The sequence below is a fragment of the Microtus pennsylvanicus genome, chromosome 18, assembly GCF_037038515.1.
Source record: "Microtus pennsylvanicus isolate mMicPen1 chromosome 18, mMicPen1.hap1, whole genome shotgun sequence".
NCBI lineage: Eukaryota > Metazoa > Chordata > Mammalia > Rodentia > Cricetidae > Microtus > Microtus pennsylvanicus.
In genome coordinates this window covers 29,027,859-29,052,426 of record NC_134596.1, presented here as the reverse complement: position 1 = coordinate 29,052,426, position 24,568 = coordinate 29,027,859, and the positions used below count along the sequence as shown (strand labels likewise).

At 48.8% G+C, this 24,568-nt stretch overlaps 1 protein-coding gene and 1 long non-coding RNA gene across 3 annotated transcripts; one reads left to right on the top strand and one right to left on the bottom strand.

Annotated features, from left to right (window-relative positions):
• The first annotated feature begins 500 nt into the window (after positions 1–500).
• LOC142837419 (uncharacterized) lies at positions 501–4,005 on the top strand. Its single transcript, XR_012908275.1, has 3 exons — positions 501–915; positions 1,178–1,336; positions 2,836–4,005. It is a non-coding gene; the product is annotated as an uncharacterized LOC142837419 (long non-coding RNA).
• A 914-nt stretch (positions 4,006–4,919) lies between these two features.
• Positions 4,920–24,458, bottom strand: Zscan2 (zinc finger and SCAN domain containing 2). Of its 2 annotated transcripts, none has more exons than XM_075952479.1 (3): positions 24,319–24,455; positions 22,351–22,856; positions 4,920–9,505 (listed from the first exon to the last, which is right to left on the bottom strand). In XM_075952479.1, exons 2-3 carry the CDS (start codon positions 22,754–22,756, stop codon positions 8,064–8,066), a joined length of 1,848 nt encoding a protein of 615 aa, XP_075808594.1. In that variant the 5' UTR covers positions 22,757–22,856; positions 24,319–24,455; the 3' UTR covers positions 4,920–8,063. The 2 variants fall into 2 exon arrangements, with proteins under 2 accessions (XP_075808594.1, XP_075808595.1); XM_075952480.1 differs by having other exon boundaries at positions 5,701–9,505; positions 22,351–22,853; positions 24,319–24,458.
• Positions 24,459–24,568: the final 110 nt, after the last annotated feature.

Below are 24,568 nucleotides of genomic sequence, written 5' to 3'. Positions count from 1 at the left end.
ACACACCATGCGTTCTGGAACGTTTTGGTGGCAAACGCAGGCCCTGCAGACCCGAGTGTGTTGGGAGCTACTCTATCAGGGATATCTTCTCCAGGCCCAGTGAACAACAAGACCTGCCTCCATCACCAAGAACGCACCCAGCCGAGTGGGCAGGAGCAGCGGGACCCTGACACTCGGCCTGGCCACGCCCACCCGGCGGAGCGGGGCCAGCCCGGAGCCTCTTCCTCCGGGACCACAGTACATCCTCACGTGACCCTCAACCCCGCGGAGCTCGGAAGCTCGACCGCACAGACCAATGCCAGAAAACCTGGCAAGCCGAGCCACGAGCCCCAGGACTCATCAAGTACTACATTTCCCAAAGGCGTCCACACCCAGACTGACAGCAGCATTGACCAATAAAGTATGAGGACGCCTCAACGCCTATTTGCTTGAGGCGAATCATTGGCGACAGGCGGGACCTTCCTACAGCCTTGAGGCGGGAAGGTGCCGAAGGGAGGAGCGGTTATAGCGGGAGGAGGATCTTGCCAAACCGCCTTTAGGCGGGAGGGGGTCTCGCCAAATCGGGGCGCTGAGCACCCTGGGCCTTTGCAAAGTTGTCACTCACGCCAGGGGCAGAGGTGTTTATCCTCGTCCAGTGTACCAGTGAATAACCAGTATGGAGCTCTAAGTCCAGGTGACACTTTCGACCACGTAACGTGTGGTCGGCCACAGACTTGGTTCCTGTCAGGCGAAGCTGCATCGCACGGCCCACTTCCTTCTTTCCTGCATGCCCAGGCCTGGCTGGTTCAAAGAGCATCCTCGACACTAACTCATCAGTAGCCAGCTGTGGGGAATCTACCTGGGGCGAGCACTGGTGGAAAATGCTGCTCTGAACGACCCAGGCCCCGCAGAGCAGCGAGCCTCGTGCCGATGCAGGTGTGCTCAAAGTCAATGTGTGGGAGTACTACCGAGAGGCTGCGAGAGCCCAGAAGGGAAAAGGTGGGGCGCCTCAAGGAAATGGGGCAGGAAGGCGTTTAGCACTTAATTTTTTTATCTTGGGTTTTTGAGGCTGCCATGGGTACCTTATCTGTAATCCCAGCACTCAGGGGGAGGCAGGAGAATGGAGACTTTTGGTCAGTCTGGGCTACCCAGTAAGCCCCTGCTTCTAAAATAAAAAAATTATTGTTGTGTTTTTCAGTTTTGATGTTAAGGACCAAACCCAGTGCCTGACCGATGTTAATCACATGCCCTGACGCTGGGCTTTATTCCTGGTCCCTTGCACTATTTACCAGGTGAAAATTCTAAAACTCCAGGTGGCTAAGCTGTGACTCAGCATGGGAAGGTCAGCTGTGGACAGGTGAGAACAGACAGGTAGGAACCCAGGCCAGCACACAGCTAGCTTCCAAACTATCCCCTGGACCAGTCCAGGAGCTCCAGAGTTGCCTTAGGGACCGGAACTGTTTAACAAAGGCCTAGGCCAGGAAACAGTTGGACTGCCCACGTCTCCTTAGACAGGTTTTACATCACCAAACTGAAGGACTGGGCAAATTGTCTACTGGAGTGAGACCTTTCACCCAGTAGCGTTTCTCCCAGTGCTGCTTCGAGCAGGTGTTACGCGCGTTACACACCCAGAGCTTAGGACTCCAAGGACAAGTGGGCCCTGGGGCCACTGCCTGGGGTATGAAATGTGGAAAACCAAAGGGAACTGATTTCTGTCTCTCCACCCGTCCCTCACAAAGTTTTATATCCATTTCCTCCGTGGCTTTGGGTGATTTTGTCTGGAGTGAAAAAATGAAAAACAAACTTTTTAATAGAACCCTCCATGTAGACATTCCCATGGCCATCTGAGAGACAGAGGGTGGAACAAGGCAGCAGTTCCTGGGGAGCTTCCTGGTTATGAGGTAGAGACCTCTGCCCCAAACGGGGTAAAGGGCCAGGACAAATGATTTGCTACTTGGAAGGACTAACCAGTTATGATTGCGACAGCCCTGCTACTGACTAGGGGAAAGAGGAAAAGCTAAGTAACGTGTTTTTATTAGATATCTGTTCTTTCATCCCTTCGTTATTCTTAGTGCGTCTTGTGCTTTGTTTTGTTTGAGACTTAAAAAAATTCTGTGGGGGGGCAGGGAATGAGTGCAAGGATGCAGAACAGAAGTCAGGACAGCTTCTGGGAGCCAGCGCTCTCCTTTTTCTGTAGGACTCAGGGGCTGAAGTGAGGTCGTCAGGCTTGGTGGCCATCTCCTTTACCCACTGAGCCGTTCCCTGCCTGTGACATTTCTGTCATGTAGCACAGATTAACCTAAAAGTTGGCATGTGGCTAGGGTGGTCTTCATCTCCTAATGCTGAGGTCATGGCTTTGAGTCACCATTCCCTTCCTTATGGCCTTCATAATAAATGTGAATGCCCAGTGTGGCTGCCCATGCATGTAATCCAGCACCAGAAAAGATGAGGCAGATCTACAAAACTGAGGCTAGCCTGGGCTATTCTCCCAGGCCCTGCCTCATATAAACAGAAATGAAAATGAACGTTTACAAGAAACTATTACAAGGTAGCTAAGTTACCCCAGGGGTGTGATTAGCAGGTGCTAGTAACGGACTTACCAGGCACCCCAAGTCTTCACTGTCCTGGAGTGAGGTACTTACCTCAGAAAGTTGTCAGGGAACGAGAGATCAGTAGGAGCTTACACAGACACTCAGTCTGTCACTGCCCTGCACCCTTTGTTCATGCTAAGATATTATAGTATGTCTCAAACCATCATTACAGACTGACTCGACTGTAAAATAGTAAAATCAGAAGTGTGCAATACAACCTCTGTCTAGAGCCAGGTCTGATGAGCTTCCCACGCTCTACCCACAGGTGCAGAGTGGTACGTCGGAGAGCTGCAGCTGCGCTGTGTCCGGATCTGGGTGCCAGGTACAGAGGTGTGTGCAGCCTGTGAAACTGGAATAAGTGGGTGCCACCTATAGAGGTGTGTGCAGCTTGTGAAACTGAATAAGTGGGTGCCACCTACAGAGGTGTGTGCAGCTTGTGAAACTGGAATAAGTGGGTGCCACCTATAGAGGTGTGTGCAGCTTGTGAAACTGGAATAAGTGGGTGCCACCTATAGAGGTGTGTGCAGCTTGTGAAACTGGAATGAGCTATATGCTTTAATGTACTCATCTGCCATATTTCAGTAATATCTTCAAAATAAGGGAACTGTCTCAGGATATAATTATATTCTGGCTTAATGTGTGAGAGTGGCTTGGCACGGTGGCACAAAAAACTGTAGTCTCAGTACTTGGGATGCAGAGGCAGGAGGATCACTGTTAAGTATGAGGCCAGACATAGCTGCACAGCAAGACCCTTCTGTGAGGGCTGTTCTTGGTTATCGACTTGACTATATCTGGAATTAACTAAAAAACCCAAAAATGGCTGGGCATACCTGTGAGGGATTTTTGCTTAAATCATACGATGTAGGAAGATCCATTTCTAGCCTGGATCTTTGAGGTGGGAAGATGTACTTTTAATCCAGATCTTTGAGGTGGGAAGACGCTCTAACTGGAACTACCGCTTCTGCTGGAAGCCTATAAAAGACACGGAAGGCGGCTTCTCTCTTTGCCTGCTCGCTCTCACCCTTGCCAGCAAGTCCATTCCCGCACTGGCCTTAGAGCCCACTTCTTCAGGATTCCAGCACATTCCGAAGACCACCTGAGACATGCAGCCTATTGGACTGAACAACTACTGGATTCTTGGACGTTCCACTCATAGGCCGCATTGTTGGGTTAGTCGGACCACAGCCTCAAAGTCATTCTAATAAATCTCCTTTATATCGAGCGCTTTACTCGGTAAGTTCTGGATACTCTAGAGAACCCCTCTGTCTCAAATTTTAAAAAACCAAAAATAAGCATGAAAGTAATATATAATCTCTTAAGTTTCACTTTTTATCCAAACAGGAGTGTGACAGCAGGGGGGGGGGATCCAGATTTCAAACTACAGAATCAGCTTCAATAAAGATGATGGTGGGCAGCAGAGTGCTTGCTCTCTTCCAGAGGACCCAAGTTTGGTTGTCAACATGCGCACGGGGGCAGCTCACCACTACCTGTTAACACCTCCAGCTCCAGGGGATCTGACACCCTCTTCTGGCCTCCTCAGACACCTGCACATATGTGGTACACACACACACACACACCCTTAAAGAGGCTCTAGAGATGGCTCAGCCCTTGCTGTTCTTTCAGAAGGTCTGGGTTTGTGAGCCATATGGATGGCTCACAAGTGTCCATAACTACAGGTCCAGGAGATCTGAACTCTCTGCTGGCCTCTTAAGGGCACTGCACAAACACGGTGCACAGACGTACATGCAGGGGGAATATTTATACACATAAAATACAACTAAATAATGTAAAAGAAAGAAACCTTTAAAATAAGAGATACCTGGTTTCCAACTGACTTTTGACTATATGTGACATTTCAAATATATGAGCTACTTCACGGGGATGTTTGTTGATTTCTACAGATATTGTCAGCTGTGTGATTTATACAGGTAAGTACTGACCGGCTCTGACATGGTCATCATCTTATCAAAGGACAATCTAAGGAACCCAATCCATTTTCTAAATTTGGGGCTCCATCTGCCTCTTGAATTTGCAAATATCTCTATGAAGAGAGCCAAGTGGTTATAGAGTTGGTATCGCACGCTGAGCTGGGTCCTGAAAAGAGTTTGTAATCCTAGGACAGGTATGAACACTAAAAAACAAACAAGACAGGCCGGGCGATGGTGGCGCACGCCTTTAATCCCAGCACTCGGGAGGCAGAGGCAGGCGGATCTCTATGAGTTCGAGACCAGCCTGGTCTACAGAGCTAGTTCCAGGACAGGCTCCAAAGCCACAGAGAAACCCTGTCTCGAAAAACAGAAAAACAAACAAACCAACCAACCAACCAAACAAAAAAAAACCCAAAAAAACAAAAACAAACAAGACAGAAAAAAAAACCGTCACAGATTCCTTTGATAATGAAACTCTGAGGTTGGCTACGTTGGTGCAAGCTTGTAAGCCAGCACTTGGGAAATTAAGCCACGAGGCTCAGAAGTTCAAGATCATCCTTGGTTACACCTGGAGTTTAAGACCAGCATGGGCTACGTGGGAATGCTCCCTTCCTGGCAGGCAGCTCTTGCACCTCCCTGGACAGATTCAAGTATCTGTTATTTGACACCTCATAGGAATTTATAGTTTCCCCTACTATCTAGCACAGTGATGGTAAATAGCATTCAATGATTGCTTACCAAACAGGCAAAGGGACAGAATCACTGATGGCTCCTACAACCTACTTGGTTTCAGTCTACCACCATCACTGCTGAGAACGTCCTCATTGTCTGATTCCTAATAGATGGTCTCAAGACCATCTCACTGCCCAGTGTGCAGGTCAAATCTTGAGTGACAGGTAGTTGGCTGGCCTGGATCTGTATAGCTCAGACTGGCTTCAAACTTGTGATCTTTCTACCTCTGCCTTCCAAGTGCTGGGTTTATAAGATCAAGTCACCGCGCCTGGCTTGGGTGACAAACATGATGTCTGGCTCACACATAGCCGTGGTGGGTATCTAATCCAATGGTAGGTTCTTTGAGACCGCTAGCTCTTTCTTCCTCAAAGTCTCGGGCCACTTTCAGCCTGGGGCAGGAGATAGGTGTGATATGGAAGTGAGGTACAAGTTTGCAAACAGTGGAGGTCAAGTTCTTTTTCTTTTTTTCTGAAACTGGGTCTCACTATGTAATTCTGGCTGTCCTAGAACTCATTACGTAGATCAGGCTGGTCTTGAACTCAGAGATCTGCCTGCCTCTGCCTCCTGAGTGCTGGTACTAAAGGCTTGCACCACTATGCCTGGTCAAGTTCAAGCTTTTAACACACATTAAAAGATAAGACTCAAGAGCTGGGCATAGTAATCCAGGCATGTAATCCCAGCACTCAAGAGGACACTGCAGGAGGCTTACAAGTTCTAGGTCAGACTGAACTAGATAATTCAGCTCTATTTAAAGGAATAAAAAAAGGCGGAGTCGGGGAAAGAATGGGACTCCACTTGGCAATATGCAACATGCATTTTTTTTTTTTTGAGACAGGGTTTCTCTGGAGCTTTCGAGCCTGTCCTGGAACTAGCTCTTGTAGACCAGGCTGGCCTTGAACTCACAGAGATATGCCTGCCTCTGCCTCCTGAGTGCCGCACCATTACCGCCTGGATCAACATCCATCTTTTAAAAAATGCCCTTGATGCCTCAGAGAGGTGCTGGCTTCACATCTCTCAGAAATGCTGTACCCAGTCTCTGTTTCCTCATCACAACTCCCTTCTCCAGTTAACACCCCTGTCCTCACTTTTCACAGGTTGGGATCCTAAGAATAAAGTCCTGTGGTAGCAGCTTTAAGTGTGAACTAACTGTGAATTGCAGGGCAAACTCCTGATTCATAATCAATCCTCACCAGGGGTTCTCTCTTTTTGAAGGACTTATTTTTATGTGTATGGATGTTTGCCTGCACGTATGTATGTGCACCGTGAACATACAGTGTCCATGGGGAGTCAGAAGATGCATCAGATCCCCCAGAACTGGAGTGTCACGTGGTTGTGGGTCACTGGGCAGGTGCTGGAATTGAACCAGGGTCCTCTGGAAGAGCAGCAGGAGATCTTAACCACTGAGACATCTTGTCGGCCCCACCATATTTCTGATACCCTCAAAACACACAGTTCCTTAAAAAGAATGCCCTTGGTACACAAAGCCTACAGGGCCGTATTCTAGTCCACATACATGAAGCCAGAAGTATGTTGGAGCAGGAGAGACTGCTCAGGTGGTAAAGCTTTCACATGTTGTGAAAGCATGAGGACCACAGTTCAATCCCGGCACACATGCTGAAAGCCATGTGTGGTTCACACGCCTGTAACCCTGGCACTGGGAGGCAGTTCCTGGGGTTGTCCTGCCCTAGGATCTGCAGTGTCCCAGATCCTAGTGAGAGACTGTCTTAAAAAAAACAAGGTGGACAGCTTCTTAGGGATGACACTGGAGGCTAGCCACTGGTCTTCACAAGGACCTGCACACACATCAACATACACACACAATGAAAGCTGTAAGGGGCTGAGCGTGTAACTCAGTAGTGATGGTCTGGTATGCATAAACTGAACACGGAGGCACACACTGGTAATTCCAGCACTCAGGAGGTGGCAGCAGGAGGATCAAGGTCATCCTCAAATACATCTTAATTTCAAGGTCAGCCTGAGCTAAATGGGACCCTGTCTCCAAAAACTTGTGTATGTGTATGTAAACTATGGCCAGGGAGCAGACAAGTACACAGAATGACTCAGAGATGCTTACGTGGGTCACAGCACACAGCACCGGCTCATCTATCAGATAGCCGGAGGTCAGGTGTCAAGCTCCAAACACAAACTCCAAGCGTCCGAGTGTGCGCCCACAGCCAACTTGACAGGACTGTGCAGACACAAAAGCAGGCACACGAATCTAAGTGGACACATTTCCTGGCAGTCACTGTCCCTCTTACCCGCTGGAACATCAGTTCCAGGCCATACTTGCCCAAACTGTGTTCAGGACACTTTCTGAAACTACGCCCGCACACAGAGGATTCTGAATTGGACAGCCATCGTCCTGACCTGACACAAAGCCTGTAGGAGGGGAGCCTGACACGGGAGGGGAGCCTGCAATGCTGGCAGCTTAGGGTAAAGGCACCTACACGGACAAGGTGATAGCCAACAATCAGAAGCACACAATAGGGTCCAGTATTTCCTGCATGGCTCAGCTTGGATGCAGACAAACTGTCATCCCATATGGAGAACTAGCTCCCCATTTCAAGGGAACAGAAGCACAGAGGAAAGTAAAGGGGGGCAATCGAATCATGAAATATAAAGACCCCACATACAACCTTCCGCCCCCATACTCCATTCTGGAACTGCACAGGACTCTAACATAACAAATACCTAGAAATGAGGACAAACGGTAAGGTTCTGGCAAGATCTCCCACCGGGCATTTAGGAAAAGCGGCTTTTTAAAGGGACAACATTGGGGGCACTGGGGAAAGCTCAGAGTCAGCTCCAGCATCTTCCTCCACTTTCCTGCACTTTAGTAAATCTTCTCTTTCAGGTGAGTCCTCTGGTGTGTAATGAAGTTGGAGCTATTGCTGAAGCCCTTGCCACAGTCGGGGCATTTGTAGGGCTTCTCTCCGGTGTGAATTCGCTGGTGTATAATGAGCACGGAATTCCAGCTGAAGCCTTTCCCGCACTCAGGACACCTGTACGGCTTATCTCCCAAGTGGGCTCTTTGGTGCATCACCAGAATGGAGCCCCGGCTGAAGCGCTTGCCGCACATGGGGCACGTATAGGGCTTCTCACCCGTGTGCGTCCGCTGGTGCACCACCAGCTGCGAGCGCTGGCTGAAGCCCTTCCCGCAGTCGCCGCATTTGTAGGGCTTCTCCCCGGTGTGGATGCGCTGGTGCTTGATGAGGTTGGAACTCCAGCTGAAGCTCTCCCCGCACGTAAGGCACTCGTAGGGCTTCTCGCCCGTGTGCACGCCCTGGTGCGCGATCAGGCTGGAGCTCTGGCTGAAGCTCTTCGCACACACCCCGCACTTGTAGGGCTTCTCCACCATGTGCGTTCGCCGGTGCGTGGCCAGGTTGGAGCTGCGGCTGAAGCTTTTGCCGCACTCGCTGCACCGATAGGGTTTTTCTCCTGTGTGCGTTCTCCGGTGGGTGATGAGCGCGGAGCTCTGGCTGAACCTCTGTCCGCAGTCGGTGCATTTGTACGGTTTCTCTCCGGTGTGGATTCTCTGGTGTCGGATCAGGTTGGAGTTGTAACTGAAGCTTTCACCGCACTCCTTACACGCATAGGGTTTCTCTCCGGTGTGGATTCCCTGGTGAGTATTAAGGCTGGACCGGTTGCCAAAGCTCTTCCCACACTCGGGGCACGAGTATGGCTTTTCGCCCGTGTGCGTGCGCTGGTGTGCGATGAGGTTGGGGCTCCGGCTGAAGCTCTTGCCACACTCGGCACACTGGAAAGGCTTCTCGCCCGTGTGGATCCTCTGGTGGGTGATCAGGTTTGCACTCCGGCTAAAGCTCTTCCCGCAGTCCCTGCATTTGTAAGGCTTCTCTCCGGTGTGTGTAGTTTGGTGCCTGCTGAAGTTTGAACCATCGCTGAAGCTCTTTCCGCATTCTTCACACTTATAGTATTTCTCCCCTGTGTGGGTCCGCTCATGGGTGATGAGGTGGGATTTCCGGCTGAAAGTTTTCCCGCACTGAGGGCATTCATAAGGCTTCTCACCCAGGTAGGTGCCCTGGAGGCCTATGAGCTGGCCAACTTCCCTTCCTCGGGAAGGTACGTTCCTGTGGTCCTCGCTGGGGGCATTTCCCTGGGCGCCCCCAGAACCATAGTCCCTCTCAAAGTCGCTCTCCCCATCGGATTGCTGACCACCTTCCCCTCTGGGTATTTTCAAGAACATCCCCTGTGATTCCACATCTTCAAACATGTCTTGACTTGAGTTTTCTCCGTTCTCACTCTGTATCTCAAAGTCTGAAATAAAGGAAAACACACAATGTCCGGTCAATTTTCCATGATGATGAGAAAAAGAAGCCAAAGAAGAAAGTTAAAGGGCAGGGGCAGCAGACTGGCTCAACGGTGCTGGCCGCCACGTCTGATGAGCTGAGTTTTGATATCTGGGACCCACACCGTGGAAGGAGGACCAACTCCAGTAAGTTGTCCTCCAGCCTCCACACATAAGATAACACACATGCGCCCTTTTAAATGAAAGTAAAGAGGACTGGGAGATGGCTTAGTTAGTAGTAAAATGGCCATGTGAGGTCTAGCCACATTTCTATTATTCAGACTAATAAACAGCTACTTAAGGTGAGGTGACCAACCCTGAGAGCCTATATGTGCAAATTCCCACACTCAGGCATGCCTCTGTTAGGTGGCATCTGGGTTCCAGCCCTGCTTTTATTTCACTTTCCAAGAAAGCTGGAAGAAAGAGCAAAGATTTTACTCTGTTGTTCTTATTGTTCTTTTGAGATGACAAAGTCCATAAGTGGCCAAGATAGGGCTAAGGCAGAGGATGACTTTGAACTCTGACCTCCCTGCTTCCACCTCTTCGGACGTGCTGGAGATTATAGATCTGCCTGGTGGTTTGTATAGTGCCAGGGATAGAATCCCAGGGCCTCCTGCATTATATCTAAATCTATACCTATCTATCTGTCTGTCTGTCTGTCTAGATGTACCCATGTAAAGGGAGGGGAGAGTCTACTCTGCAAAGTTGTCCTCTGACCTTCACACATGTTATAACATACACAAATAATAAAAATAAATAATAAAAAATTGTAAATGTAGTGCGTGCCTGACAAGTTTATGCATACTATGTACACTGAGGTGCCTGTGGAGCCCAGAAGAGGGTATCAGATCCTCTAAAACTAGAGTTACAGGGAGTTGTGAGCCACGCCATGTGGGGGCGGAAATTGAACCCCAGTCTCTACAAAAGCAGCAAATGCTCTTAATCACTGAGTCATCTCTCCAGTGCCACTTCTTTCTTTCTTTTCTGTTTTGTCTTGTTTTTAGAGACAGGGTTTCTCTGTAGCCCTTGCTCTCCTGAATGCCCTCTGTAGACCAGGCTGGCCTTGAACTCACAGAGATCCTCTGCCTCCCAAGTGCTAGGATTAAAGGCCTGCACCAAGCTCAGCCCCCTAATTTATTTATTTATTTAGGTTTTTCTTTTTTCCCCCCGTTTATTTATTTATTAAAGATTTCTGTCTCTTCCCCATCACCTCCTCCCATTTCCCTCCCCCTCCCCCAATCAAGTTCCCCTCCCTTGTCAGCCCATAGAGCTATCAGGGTTCCCTGCCCAGTGGGAAGTCCAAGGACCACCCACCTCCATCCAGGTCTAGTAAGGTGAGCATCCAAACTGCCTAGGCTCCCACAAAGCCAGTACGTGCAGTAGGATCAAAAACTCACTGCCAGCCGGGCGGTGGTGGCGCACGCCTTTAATCCCAGCACTCAGGAGGCAGAGGCAGGCGGATCTCTGTGAGTTCGAGACCAGCCTGGTCTACAGAGCTAGTTTCAGGACAGGCTCCAAAACCACAGAGAAACCCTGTCTCAAAAAACCAAAAAAAAAAAAAAAAAAACACCAAAAAAAAAAACCCACTGCCATTGTTCTTGAGTTCTCAGTAGTCCTCATTGTTCCCTATGTTCAGCGATTTATTTAGGTTTTTCAAGACAGGATTTCTCAATGTAGCTTTGGCTGTCCTGGAACTTGCTCTGTAGACCAGGCTGGCCTCAAACCCACAGAGATCTACCTGCCTCCGTCTCCAGAGTGCCAGGATCAAAGGGGTAAGCCACCACTGCTCAGCTATTATAGTATTTTTTAGAAAGACAATAGTTAGTGGCTTGGGCACAACTCAGAGATAGGGCATTAGCTTAATACACACAACTCTAGGCTTAAGCCCTAGCACTAAGGAGATCATACTGAGGTAGGAGCCAGCTCTTTGTGGGTAGTAAGGAAAAAGACCCACGGTGAAAACTACAGTGACCACATATATTGCAATGGAAACAGATGTGAGGGTAAAACCTGCGAGACTGGGCACCCTGAGGAAGTGAGAACAGGACTAAAAGGAAGCAGGTGACAGGGACTTACGGAAGCTCGGGCAGAAAGTCACCTCCTCAATGTTCAGACTCACTTCAGTGCCGCAGTGTTTGGGAACTGGGGTAAGCAGGGCTGGCTTCTTTGGTGCAGAGAAGCCGTGTGTGTGCACATGTGTGCATACATGTGTGTGCATACATGTGTGCGTACATGTGTGTGCATACATGTGTGTGTGCATGTGTGTGCATGCATGTGTGTGCATGCATGTGTGTGCATGCATGTGTGTGCATACATGTGTGTGTGCATGTGTGTGTGTGTGGCTAAAACAATCATGCAGGAAATTGTTCACACAGAGCATGAAGCCGCTTCTGTAAAGCAGAGAAGTCTTTCATTCACACACAGAGCAGGGCCTTAAGACTGAGAAAAGTGGCATTTACCAATAAAAACAGTAAATGAAGGCACTGGCTCAGGGAAGGAAGAGAAAGGAGAGTGTGGGAAGAGACAGAGGGTCTATAGGAGGTGGGAGAATGAGCACTTAGTGCTAAGAGACCTTGGACTCAACTCCAGCAGGAGCCTCTAAGAGAAGGAAAAGAGGAGTGGAGTCACAAGGAGAGAAGTCATGAATTCTAAATAACTTTTTCTTCCTTCTTTCTTTCTTTCTTTCTTTCTTTCTTTCTTTCTTTCTTTCTTTCTTTCTTCTTTTTTTTTCTTTTTTTAGGTTTTTGAGGTAGGATCTTTCTACAGAGCCCTTAGCTGTCCTGGAACTTATCATGTAGATAGGCTGGCCTCGAACTCAGAGATCCGCCTGCCTCTGCCTCCCAAGTGCTGGGATTAAAGGCATGTGCCACCACATCTGGCTATGTTCTGCCTCAACCTAGCTGCCTGAAAACAGCAATGAATTCAGTTATCTGTTTAAATGACCACCATGCATTTCACCGTGTAGGGTTAGATCTGCTTAAGAGTTTCATATGGTATATATTTCAAAGACTCAAGTGAACTCAAAATCATTTTGTTTTGTTGAGATTTTTATATTTTTAATTTTGTGCATTGTGTGGGGATATACATGTGAGAACAGGAGTCCAGGAAGCTAGCTAGAGGCATGGGATTCTCTTGGAATTAGAGTTGCAGGTTTTTGATACCTGGTGCTGACCCAAACTGGTCCTCTGGAGCAGAGCCGTATGCCCTTGTGACTGCTAACCCATCTCTTCAACCCTAAGAGCTGAGCTGTAACAGTCCAGCTCTTGGAGCAGTGCTCAGTACCTTCCAAGGTAACAAAGAGGAATACGAGCTGGCTGAGGTTTGGAAGAGTTCTTACCCAGCAGGCACAAAGCCTGAATCTGAGCTCCCGCTCCTATAATCCTGGCAGGGTGGCTCACACCTGAGCCAGCACTCAAGAGGGAGTCAAAGGATCAGGAGTCCAAGGTCATCCTTGGCCACAGACGCAGCGAGACCGTCTTTAAAAGAGGAAGGAAGGAAGCAAGATGGCTCCGCGGGTTGCTGCCAAGCCTGATGACCTAAGTTTGTTGCCCAGAACCCACCCATGTGGTAGGAGAGAAACAGCTCCTGAAAGCTTTCCACATGCGCATCATATGTGCGCACACACATGCAGACATGAAGCAATGTGTAAGTATGTGCTTATAGTCATTGAGGAAACAGCCACACAGCAAACTTTGAGTAGATAATGTCTTGGCTGTTGCCACTGAACATCAGACGATGCTAAGAATGGCTGGAGAGCTAAGCTCTGATTCTTTGGCTCATCTATTGGACAGGAACAAGTAAATGCAATAATCCCTGTTCCTCACTAATGCAGGATAGGCTGCTTCTTCTTCAAGGTGCAGAGGAGCCACCAGAGATATGGTTAATATATATTTTGCTTCATCGGGGCTGGAGTGAGAATGGCTGTGTGCATTTCTTCCAAGCTCCCTGATGATATTAACACCATTATTCAAGAACTATCCTTTGAGTAAAAAAGCTACACTGCACATTACAGAAACACCAATGGAGCCTCCAAAACCTCTGCCTGGGAACTCAGCTGCTCTCAGCAGTAGAGGACATGCTTAGCATGTGGAAGTCTCTGAGTCCAATCTCCAGTACCCTTGGCATGGACTCCATGTCCCCAGGTGGCTCCAACATCTGCCAAAGTCAGGATCATCCACAGGGCGTGTAAGACCCCCAAAGGGCTAGTCCCACCCTTAAAGTTTCTCATTTATTGGTTGTGGAGTGGGATTTACATTTTTAACGGGTTTGGCACTGCTGGACCAGGGGACAAACACGGCACTGATGGTCTGAAGACCTTGCCTGGAACTCAGTATGTAGCCCACTCTGCCCTTGAATTTGTGATCCTCCCATCTCAGCCTCCCCAGTGTGGGGATTATAGGTGTGTGCTGCCAGGTGTGACCAATATCAAGAATGTATCAATCTCGAGACTAATAATTTGCATTTCCTTCCCCGTGATATCTATCAGCATGATTTAGGATGATGGGATACCATGAGGCCAATTCATCTGTCAAAAGAGCATTATCTCAGGCTGGAGAGATGGCTCAGCAGTCAAGAGCACTGGGTGCTCTTCCAGAGGACCCAAGTTCAATTCCCAGCACCCATATGGCAGCTTCTAACTGCCTGTAACTCCAGTCTCGAGGGATTCAACACCTTCACACAGACATACATGCACACAAAATATGAATGCATGAATGCACATGAAATAAAAATAGAGAGAGAGAGAGAGAGAGAGAGAGAGAGAGAGGATTATCTCCCCTTCCAATCTGATGAGACAACTACATTGGCCCAGAGTTGGGTGGGGAATGCAGTCATGGCATGAGTTCACTGGTCTCCTCGATCCTACAGGTCTTTCTCTGTCTCATCATCTCACAGAAAGATGGGTGAATTCTGGGACAGCAGTTAGAGCAGTTAAAAGACAAACTGTTCCCAATTTATACCAAGAATGATTAGAACCAAAAACTGGGCCATAGATTTGATAAATGACTTCTAACCTCAGGTATAAACCACATGGAATAGTTTAACTGCCAACTATTGGAATGTGAAATGTTTGGCCAATTTTGGGAGGGGACTAGGTGCTAGTGAAAGACTTAGAGGCACCTTAGCACTACTACACCCCCTCTTCCTGGGAACCAGGCCTTTAGCATTAGAAGGCACCCTAGCACTACTGCACCCCCCTTCCTGGGAACCAGAGCCCTAGTAACCAACCACGCGTGCACGAGAGCTTTGAGTACTTTCCATCTCCATTGTAGTCTTTTTTTCTATAGACCCGGACCCTGGAACTGGGGTGAGACGACCCTGTAACCGTCATAACATTGATCAAGGTTCCTCCTTGTAACCATGACATTGATCAAGGCTCCTCCTTGTAACCATGACATTGATCAAGGCTCCTTCTTGTAACTGTTACAACATTGATTAAGTAGAGTTAGCTGACCGTTAAATGAACTAGTCAAAATAGTAGACAAATGATTTTTGGGCTTTCCCTTTGATTTTGTACTACCCCTCCCTGATTTTGTGGTTTTTTCCTTTAAAAGAGCTTGTAATAGACAAAGCAGTCATCCTTCTCTTGAGGCTGGGGGACCTCTGCCGCAGCAGAATAAAAATTCCTCTTGCTTTTGCATCAACCGAGTTGTGAATGTCTCTTGGGGCGACCTCCTCCTTGGTGGGGCTTTAGGGCCCAACACTAGGTCCCACAAAGAACCCCAAGTTCCTATGTAGTTCAAACTGACCTCTAACCTTAAACCTTGCTCTGCCTGAATGCTAAGGTTTCAGAAGTGTGCCACCAAATCTAGCTCCCTAGAACTGGAGTTACAAAGGGGTGTGAGCCATCTGATGTGGGTGCTGGGAACCAAACTTAGGTCTTTAGCAAGGGCAATAGTGCTTTTAACCACTGAGACATCTTTTCAACCAAAAGACAGATCTTTTATTTTCTTTTAATTTATTTTTATTTCACATGCATTAGTGTTTTGCTTGCATGTATGTGTGAGGATGTAATATCCCCTGGAACTGGAGTTATAGACAGTTGTGAACTACCATCCAGTGCTAGGAACTGAATCCAGGTCCTCTGGAAGAGCAGTCAGTGTTCGTAACCACTGAGCCATCTCTCCAGCCCCCAAAAGACAAATATTTTATTTTATTTATTTATTTATTTGCTTTTTCGAGACAGGGTTTCTCTGTGGTTTTGGAGCCTGTCCTGGAACTAGCTCTTGTAGACCAGGCTGGTCTCGAACCCACAGAGATCCGCCTGCCTCTGCCTCCCAAGTGCTGGGATTAAAGGCGTGTGCCCGGCTAAGACAAATATTTTAAAAATATCTATTTATTTATTTATTATGTATACAATATTCTGTCTGTGTGTATGTCTGCAGGCCAGAAGAGGGCACCAGACCTCATTACAGATGGTTGTGAGCCACCATGTGGTTGCTGGGAATTGAACTCAGGACCGTTGGAAAAGCAGGCAATGCTCTTAACCACTGAGCCATCTCTTCAGCCCCTAAGACAAATATCTTAAAAGCAGGTTTTTTTTTTTTTTTTTTTTTTTATGGAAAACCCGAGTCTCATTCACCAAAGCCTTTGAAGGAGGAAACACAAACACACAGAGGCAGTGGTGGCACAGGCCTTAATCCCAGCACTGGGGTGACTACATTCAAGGCCACTCTGGTCTACAGAGAGTTCCAGGACAGCCAGGGGCTACACAGAGAAACCCTGTCTCAAAAGCACCCCCCCCCAAAACACATTCTGTTTTTTACATCAATAATCTGTAACCAGGGGCTGGAGAGATGGCTCAGTGGTTAAGAGCATTGCCTGCTCTTCCAAAGGTCCTGAGTTCAATTCCCAGAAACCACATGGTGGCTCACAACCATCTATAAAGAGGTCTGGCGCCCTCTTCCGGCCTTCAGGCATACAGACAGAATATTGTATACATAATAAATAAATAAATATTAAAAAAAAATCTGTAACCAGTTAGAGAAGTTAACTTCTGCTTTGTATAAGTGGTCTTTGGATAGGTCCTCAGTAGACTGAGACATGCATCAAACAAGGACAGTGTGGTCACTCAGCAAGCCCCAAGTCACTTGAGAGATAGTCTCCCCCAGGAGCAATGATCAGCCTGTGACCTTTATGTTATGAGCATTTGCCTGCATGTGCATATGTGCGCCATGTGCATACCTGTGTCCCAGAGAGGACAGGAGGGTACCAGAGCCCCGGGAACTGGAGTTATGGATGTTCGTAAACTGTCATCTGGGTGTTGGCAACTAAACTCGGTCCTCTGCAGGAGCAGTAAGTGCTCTTAACTGCCGGGAGTCTTCTCAGCCTTGTACTCTGAGATTTGATCATTCAGCCTTGTTTTCCATCAAGGGACACCGTAACCCACAACAGCCAGCTCTTCAGTTTGAGAGGTTTTCACTGTCCTCCCCAACCAATGTGGATTCTCCATAACTCTCCAACTCCAACCTTGTCTGCTCAAGGAAATGTCGTCTCACACCTGCGTCTGGTCTAGAGGGCACCAGATGAAAGGGTGACCCAACAAATGATACTTAGGCCACATAGGGACCATGTCCTTGAGTCTCTCTGATTTGAGAAGTGGGAAAAACACTCCAAAACTCATAAAGATGCTGCTTTAAAATATCTTTATTGATACATGTTACATACTCACTGGGTTTGCTGAGCCTGAATGAGGGGGCTTCTGGGAATGAAAACACTGTAGGCTAAGGGAGCTCCTTCATGAAGCTAAGCTGCCTGGCTTGCCCATTGGCCTGAGCATTTCCCTAACAGATGTCCTACCAATCTTCTTTTGAAGAGTCCGAAGTATCCCTGGCTATGCTTTGCCAGACTTGAACTTGACCCAATTTTGTTTTACAGAATCGAAGCTTAGGGGTTGGAAAGGTAGCTCAGTGGTTAAGAGCTCAGATAGCTCTCACAGTAGACTTGAATTGGATTCCCAGCACCCATGTCAGGAGGCTCACAACCACCTATAACTCCTCTAGAGTAACTCCATGGGCAACTGCTCTCATCTATCACACCTCTGTACAAACACTTGCATATATAAGTGAAAATAAAAACACATCTTTATAATCAAAGCTTAACCAGGTGGTGGTGGTGCATACCTTTAATCCCAGCACTCAGGAGGCAGAGGCAGGTGGATCTCTGAGTTTGAGGCCAGCCTGGTCTACAGAGTGAATTCCAGGACAGCCAGGGTTACAAAGAGAAACCCAGTCTTTTTTTTTTTAATATTTATTTATTTATTACGCATTCTGTCTGTATGTATGCTTGCAGGCCAGAAGAGGGCACCAGACCCCATTATAGATGATTGTGAGCCACCATGTGGTTGCTGGGAATTGAACTTTTGGAAGAGCAGGCAATGCTCTTAACCACTGAGCCATCTCTCCAGCCCCCAAGAAACCCAGTCTTTTTTTTTTTTTTTTTTTTTTTGGTTTTTCGAGACAGGGTTTCTCTGTAGCTTTGGTGCCTGTCCTGGAACTAGCTCTTGTAGACCAGGCTGGCCTTGAACTCCCAGAGATCCGCCTGCCTCTGCCTCCCGAGTGCTGGGATTAAAGGCGTGCGCCACCACCACCTGGCGAAACCCAGTCTTGGAAAAAAAAATAGTTTCCTATATTCATTCCAACAATACTGACTGAGTTCTTACAGTGAGAGGGAACCAGGAAGAGGAAGAAGAAGAGAGGACAAGGTCACTGGCCTTTGGGAATTTTGTTAAGTTCCTAAAAGAAATAAGAAGAGCATATAAATAATAACAATAAAAAGATTGGTAAAAAGTCAAGACTGAGGCAGGAGAATGATGAGTTCAAGGTCAGCCCTGGTTAGACACAAGATACAGCAAGGCCTCATCTCAAAACAGAAAGCCAGCAAATAACAAAAATTCAAAGAGACTGCAAATGTCCTGAAGAAGGAGGAGGTCACTTGGTTAGGCGGGCGAGGACGGAAGCCTGGGGAGTTTCAAGCAGACGGCTCTGGGACACGTGGAGGAGCTTGGGTGAGGGGTAAGAGGCTAGAAGGAGGTTTAGTCTAGAGGCGAGGACTGCAAAAAATCAGCCAAGAAATCCAAAAGTCTGATTTAGGAGTGGAACAGGATTAAAACACCCACAGGAGACACGGACAAGCAGAGACGAGCTTTACATGTAAACTATTACTAGAGGTATGGCTTTAACTGGAATTACAGGACACTTTAGCCGTGAACACCCAGAGGTGCCTCTTAGTCAAATATTAAACAATGACTAACCAGGCCTTGAAATGCCCTTTCCTGGGTAAATACACCCTAAGACCTTCATCTTAACAAACAGAATAGAGGCCGGCTGGTACAGGGTCCAGGGTAGGGCAAATGTTCGAGAAGGAATGAAGGAAAGTGTAAAGATTCCTGTGAGCAACTATGAGGAAGAAGGGCACACATGTTCTCCATGTTCTCAAATGAAGACCAACAGAGACAATCTTTTTTTTTTCCAAGACACGGTTTCTCTGTGTAACCTGGGCTGCCCTCAAATTTATAGAGATCTGCCTGCCTCTGCCTCGGGAGTGCTGGGATCAAAGGCGAGCACAACAGAGATAATCTTAAGGCAGAAGTCAGGGGTGACACCCTGCTTCCTCAAGGGGAACCCCCATCCTAGATGAGCAGTGAAAAGTGAAGACACCATGAAGTCGACGGCAAGTGCTGCGATCACGTCAGATACAGGCCGAGAAATGGCACCAATTGTGATGTCCCCAGGTAAATAACCCCCAGACACACCCCTTCTCAGCCCAAAGTTCCACAACCCACAGTCTCTTCCTCTGGACCCCATCACTGCACATCCCGCAGTCTCTCCTCCTCCTCCTGACTCCATCACTGCACATCCCGCAGTCTCTCCTCCTCCTCCTGACCCCATCACTGCACATCCCGCAGTCTCTCCTCCTCCTCCTGACCCCATCACTGCACATCCCGCAGTCTCTCCTCCTCCTCCTGACCCCATCACTGCATATCCCACAGTCTCTCCCCCTCCTCCTGACTCCATCACTGCACATCCCACAGTCTCCTCCTCCTCCTGACCCCATCACTGCATATCCCGCAGTCTCTCCCCCTCCTCCTGACTCCATCACTGCACATCCCACAGTCTCCCCCTCCTCCTGACTCCATCACTGCACATCCCACAGTCTCTCCCCCTCCTCCTGACTCCATCACTGCACATCCCACAGTCTCTCCCTCCTCCTCAGCCCAAACTTGCACAACCCATAGTCTCTTCCTCCTGACTCCATCACTGCACATCCCGCAGTCTCTCCTCCTCCTCCTGACCCCATCACTGCACATCCCGCAGTCTCTCCTCCTCCTCCTGACCCCATCACTGCACATCCCGCAGTCTCTCCCCCTCCTCCTGACCCCATCACTGCACATCCCGCAGTCTCTCCTCCTCCTCCTGACCCCATCACTGCATATCCCGCAGTCTCTCCCCCTCCTCCTGACCCCATCACTGCACATCCCACAGTCTCCCCCTCCTCCTCCTGACTCCATCACTGCACATCCCACAGTCTCCCCCTCCTCATGACCCCATCACTGCATATCCCGCAGTCCCCTCCTCCTGACCCCATCACTGCATATCCCACAGTCTCCTCCTCCTCCTGACCCCATCACTGCACACCCCACACTCTCCCCTTCCTCTGGACCCCATCACTGCACACCCCACACTCTCCCCCTCCTCTGGACCCCATCACTGCATATCCCACAGTCTCCCCCTCCTCCTGACCCCATCACTGCATATCCCACAGTCTCCTCCTCTGGACCCCATCACTGCACATCCCACAGTCTCTTCCTCTGGACCCCATCACTGCACATCCCACAGTCTCCCCCTCCTCCTGACCCCATCACTGCACATCCCACAGTCTCCCCCTCCTCCTGACTCCATCACTGCACACCCCACAGTCTCCTCCTCCTGACCCCATCACTGCACATCCCACAGTCTCTCCCCCTCCTCCTGACTCCATCACTGCACATCCCACAGTCTCCCCCTCCTCTGGACCCCATCACGGCACACCCCAGAGTCTCCCCCTCCTCTGGACCCCATCACTGTACACCCCACACTCTCCCCCTCCTCTGGACCCCATCACTGCACACCCCACACTCTCCCCCTCCTCCTCACTCCATCTTTGCACATCCCATGAACAGGCTGCTTCCTGGCTGCTCTCTAGCCCACCCCAATCTAATCAAACCTACATCCTGTTGCCAAACTCAGCTTCCTCTCATGTTCCATAGGCCCTGGTTCAAGAACCTGCGAAGGCCAATGACGTTTAATTCAAACTCCGTCTGTCTTCCCTTCCCCCAAACTCCCACCACTTCCTAAAAACACACTTTCCAATCAGCAAGCCTGCCTCCCTGTCACCTGAAGAAACCTTCCTCGGCTCTCCCACTTCAGAGCCTTGGCTGAACACAGCTCCTCTCCGCTGTCATAGCTTCCTCCTCGCCCTGTGACTTTCCAAATTCTACTCTGTTCTGCAACCTCCTACGCATGGTCCATGGCTTCTGATCTGGCCTGTCCTCTACCTACTCCTTTCTAAAGTCAAGTACTTCACGAGCACAAAGCAGCCACACCCTACGGGTGCTGACATGGTCCTAGGGGAAAGGCAGAAGTGAAGTAAATACTGGGTAGCCAAATGAGCACAGTTTACAGCCCAGAGCCAAATGCAAACACAATAGCTAAATGGAAGAAGGATCCAGAATTTATTACTAACACAGCAGACAAATATAGAAACCCCTGTAAAGACCTTGTCTGGAATTACCTTTTGTTCTTTCTTTCTTTCTCCAGATGATATCTATTCTATATACAGAGACCTAGCTTGCAATCCTCCTGCCTCAATTCTGAGTACTAGGATAACAGGTGGGCCCCTCCATGCCTGACCAAAAACTAACTTTTAAGGGTCTAACGATAACATCATACAACAGAAAGTCCAGACAGTTTACTTGTTGTTTATCATGGTTTCATTCAATGACCACTTTGGAAAAAATTGCATTTTTTTTCTAATTGTTGGAACTATGTGAATGCTTACAGACAACTGAAAGGACCAAGGGGTGGATCACAGACGTCACTTTTGTGCTTACCTGCAAACCAACAGAAACTTTCTAGTCTTCTTAAGGGAAGAATGTCTTATTCTTGAGGCATAGGCAGGCCAGATCTCTGTAAATCTGAAGCCAGCCTGGTCTACCCAGGGAGTTCAGGCCAGACGGGGATACACAATGAGACCCTATCTTAAAAATAAAACAACAACAAGCAAAAAAAAAAACCAAAAAAAAAATATCCACCACTTTCTCTCTATACAAGGGAAATTAAAAATCACAAGCACAAAACTAGCTTCCAGATAACCTCTGTCACTCTAGGCAAGCATTTTGTTTACCACTGAACTTTATTCCAGACCACCCCAAGATCTCAATCAGCTTCCCAACCTCCCACATAAAGAAGTCAAAGTTCTGCTTAGTATGCAAATGAAGCTCCAAGAACAGCCCTCCAAGCCCCTCATACTGAATTCTGGAGCTACCACTGCACACAGTGAGGGTTTTAAAAAAGCTAAGATCTTGCTGAATGCCACAGACAGTATGCAAATGAAGCTCCAAGAACAGCCCTCCAAGCCCCTCATACTGAATTCTGGAGCTACCACTGCACACAGTGAGGGTTTTAAAAAAGCTAAGATCTTGCTGAATGCCACAGACAGCAGGGAGAGACAAGCGCCATCCCCTACTTTGTGTGAAGACCAGTTGCGCCCGCTCAAACATTACACCGCTCCACCTCGGGAGGCTCCCGCCCCCTCCCTATGAGGTTCTGCGTCTTACCCCTGTTCCGAAAAGTCTGGGTCAAGTCTTCCACCAGGGCCACAGCCTCCTCGCTGCTCTCAGGCCGATGCTCCTGCAGCCAGGCCTGAATTTCCCTCGGCAGCACGGTTAGCATCTGCTCCTTAGTGTGTACCTCTGGCCTCAGCCAGCGCCGACAGAGCTCCCGAAATCGGACAAGCGCACCCTGAGGTCCTCCGGATGCACCCTCCTCCGGAGGGCTGCCCTTTCCAGCACTCTGGGGAAAGGGCTCAGATTCAGGGCCATCCTCCTGCAGCACGGCTTCCTGCACCCAGGAATCATCCTCCAGAATCATGGTGGTGACCTCTGCCTGCTCATCTTCCTCTTCTTGAGGTACCTGAACCAAAGGGCTGAGGGGAGCGGTCACTGCTGGCTCTTCAGCTGCCATTGTCCAGCTTCCTGGATGACCAAGCTTCAAGCCTTACACCTGTCTCCAGGCAGGCTCTCAGAGAAGGCAACTCCTTTTCCACGTTCAACCAAAAACACTGCTGAGAAACAAGACAGAGAACCAGAATCACTAAAGGACGCTATCCTACGACCTCCCTAACTCACAGCAGCAGCCTTACATTCAAAACCAACAGAGGCTTGCTACCTTACTCCTGAAAACTGAGACTCTCGCTGCAAAAGAAATACCGCATACACATATACACACAGATAATAACACAGCACTGTTCTTTACGGAAGGCCAAAGAATGAGAGGTAGGAAAGCAACGTTCCGGGTGAGGGAAACAGAACTGGTATATCCGGCCCTAAGTCAGTTCAGACGAAGTCAACAGAGGTCAGTCATAACACTCATCCTTATCACACGGGACATCTTACTGATTAGCAATAGAGCATATGTCAATGTGTTCCCCACTTCCCGAGCAAAAGGCATTCCTGCTATATTTCAAAGGAAGTGGTCAGGGAATAGGTTCCAGGAATCTCAGGGATTCCGGAATCTGTTAATGCTCAAGCCCCTATAGAAAATGGTGTATTATATACTTTCAGTAATCTCTAGACAACATATACAAGCGTAAATACTACGTAAACAGTTGTTACACTGTACAGCTCGGGAATAATAACAAGAAAAAGTCCCTACAGGTTCAGTTCAGACATTGTTTTTGTTTCTGAAGCAAGGTCTCACAACACAGCCAGATGGCCTTGAACTCCTGATTTTCCTGCCCTGCCTCCTGAGTACTGCCCCATCACCTAGGAGTTACCAAATTAAAAACTATTTAAATAGTATGAAAGCAATGATATTTATTTTTTTAAAAATCATTATACCAGCCTGGCGGTGGTGGTGCACGCCTTTAATACCGGCACTCAGGAGGCAGACATTAGGCCGATCTGTGAGTTCCAGGCCAGCCTGGTCTATAGAGCAAGTTCCAGGACAGCTAGGGTTGTTACACAGAGAAACCCTGCCTCGAAAAACCAAAAAAAAAAAAAAACCAAAAAAAAAAGAATAAAAAAGAAAAATTATACACCATAGATTCAGATAACATGCCTTCCCACCCTCATGAAAATAACAAAAGTAAAAACCGAACAGCAATAAAAGAACAACAAACTGGTGCTTCTAGTGTCAATTTGTCCAAACGACTACATGAGAAACAAATACATCGGAATTCTTCCCTGGCAGCACCGGCACACTGAACCCTAGACAGCCCATTCGCTAAAGCGGGAGCCGACACGCCCCCTCGGAACCTCAGTTTCCCCATCCGGACAAGGAGGAGGCTCGGCGGGATGTGGTCGAGCATCCTTTCCCAGTGCAAAGCTGCGTTCCTGGGCTGCGTGTGCGCGGGGCTCCGGTGAGAGCAGAACTCCGCAGGCCTGGAGGAACCGAGGTGCAGAGCTGAGCCCCGAACCGCCGGGAGAGGACACCCACGCCCCTCCCCCAAGCTGCCCTCAGCTGGCTCCAGGCCCGTTACTCGCGCGTCTCTCCGACTGTTCCCCGAGGGGCGCGCGGCTCCAGACCTGCCTCTCACGCCGGCCTCTTCAGGGACCAGATTCTGTTCCCTCAGTCGCTCCGCGCACAAAAGCGCCCCTCGGTCCTGCCCGGCCCCTCTGGAGTCACCTCAGCTCAAGCCCAAGGGGTACGGAGAACAATGGACGGGAGAGGCCCGCCCACCCCCTCACCCATTGGCTGCTCAGGACAGACCCTGGAAACTCTGCTCCGCTACTGGTGGAGGCAGCGTCCAGCTGGGCAGTGGGCGGGAATCTGGGC

What these genes read in the sequence shown, in the direction of transcription:
- Zscan2 (XM_075952480.1), bottom strand. Translation starts at nt 22,756, where the DNA reads ATGGCAGCTGAAGAGCCAGCAGTGACCGCTCCCCTCAGCCCTTTGGTT. An exon ending in CCAGACTTTTCGGAACAGGG is followed by an intron (nt 9,506 to 22,350) that starts GTAAGACGCAGA and finishes CCTTTATTTCAG; the next exon opens with ACTTTGAGATACAGAGTGAG.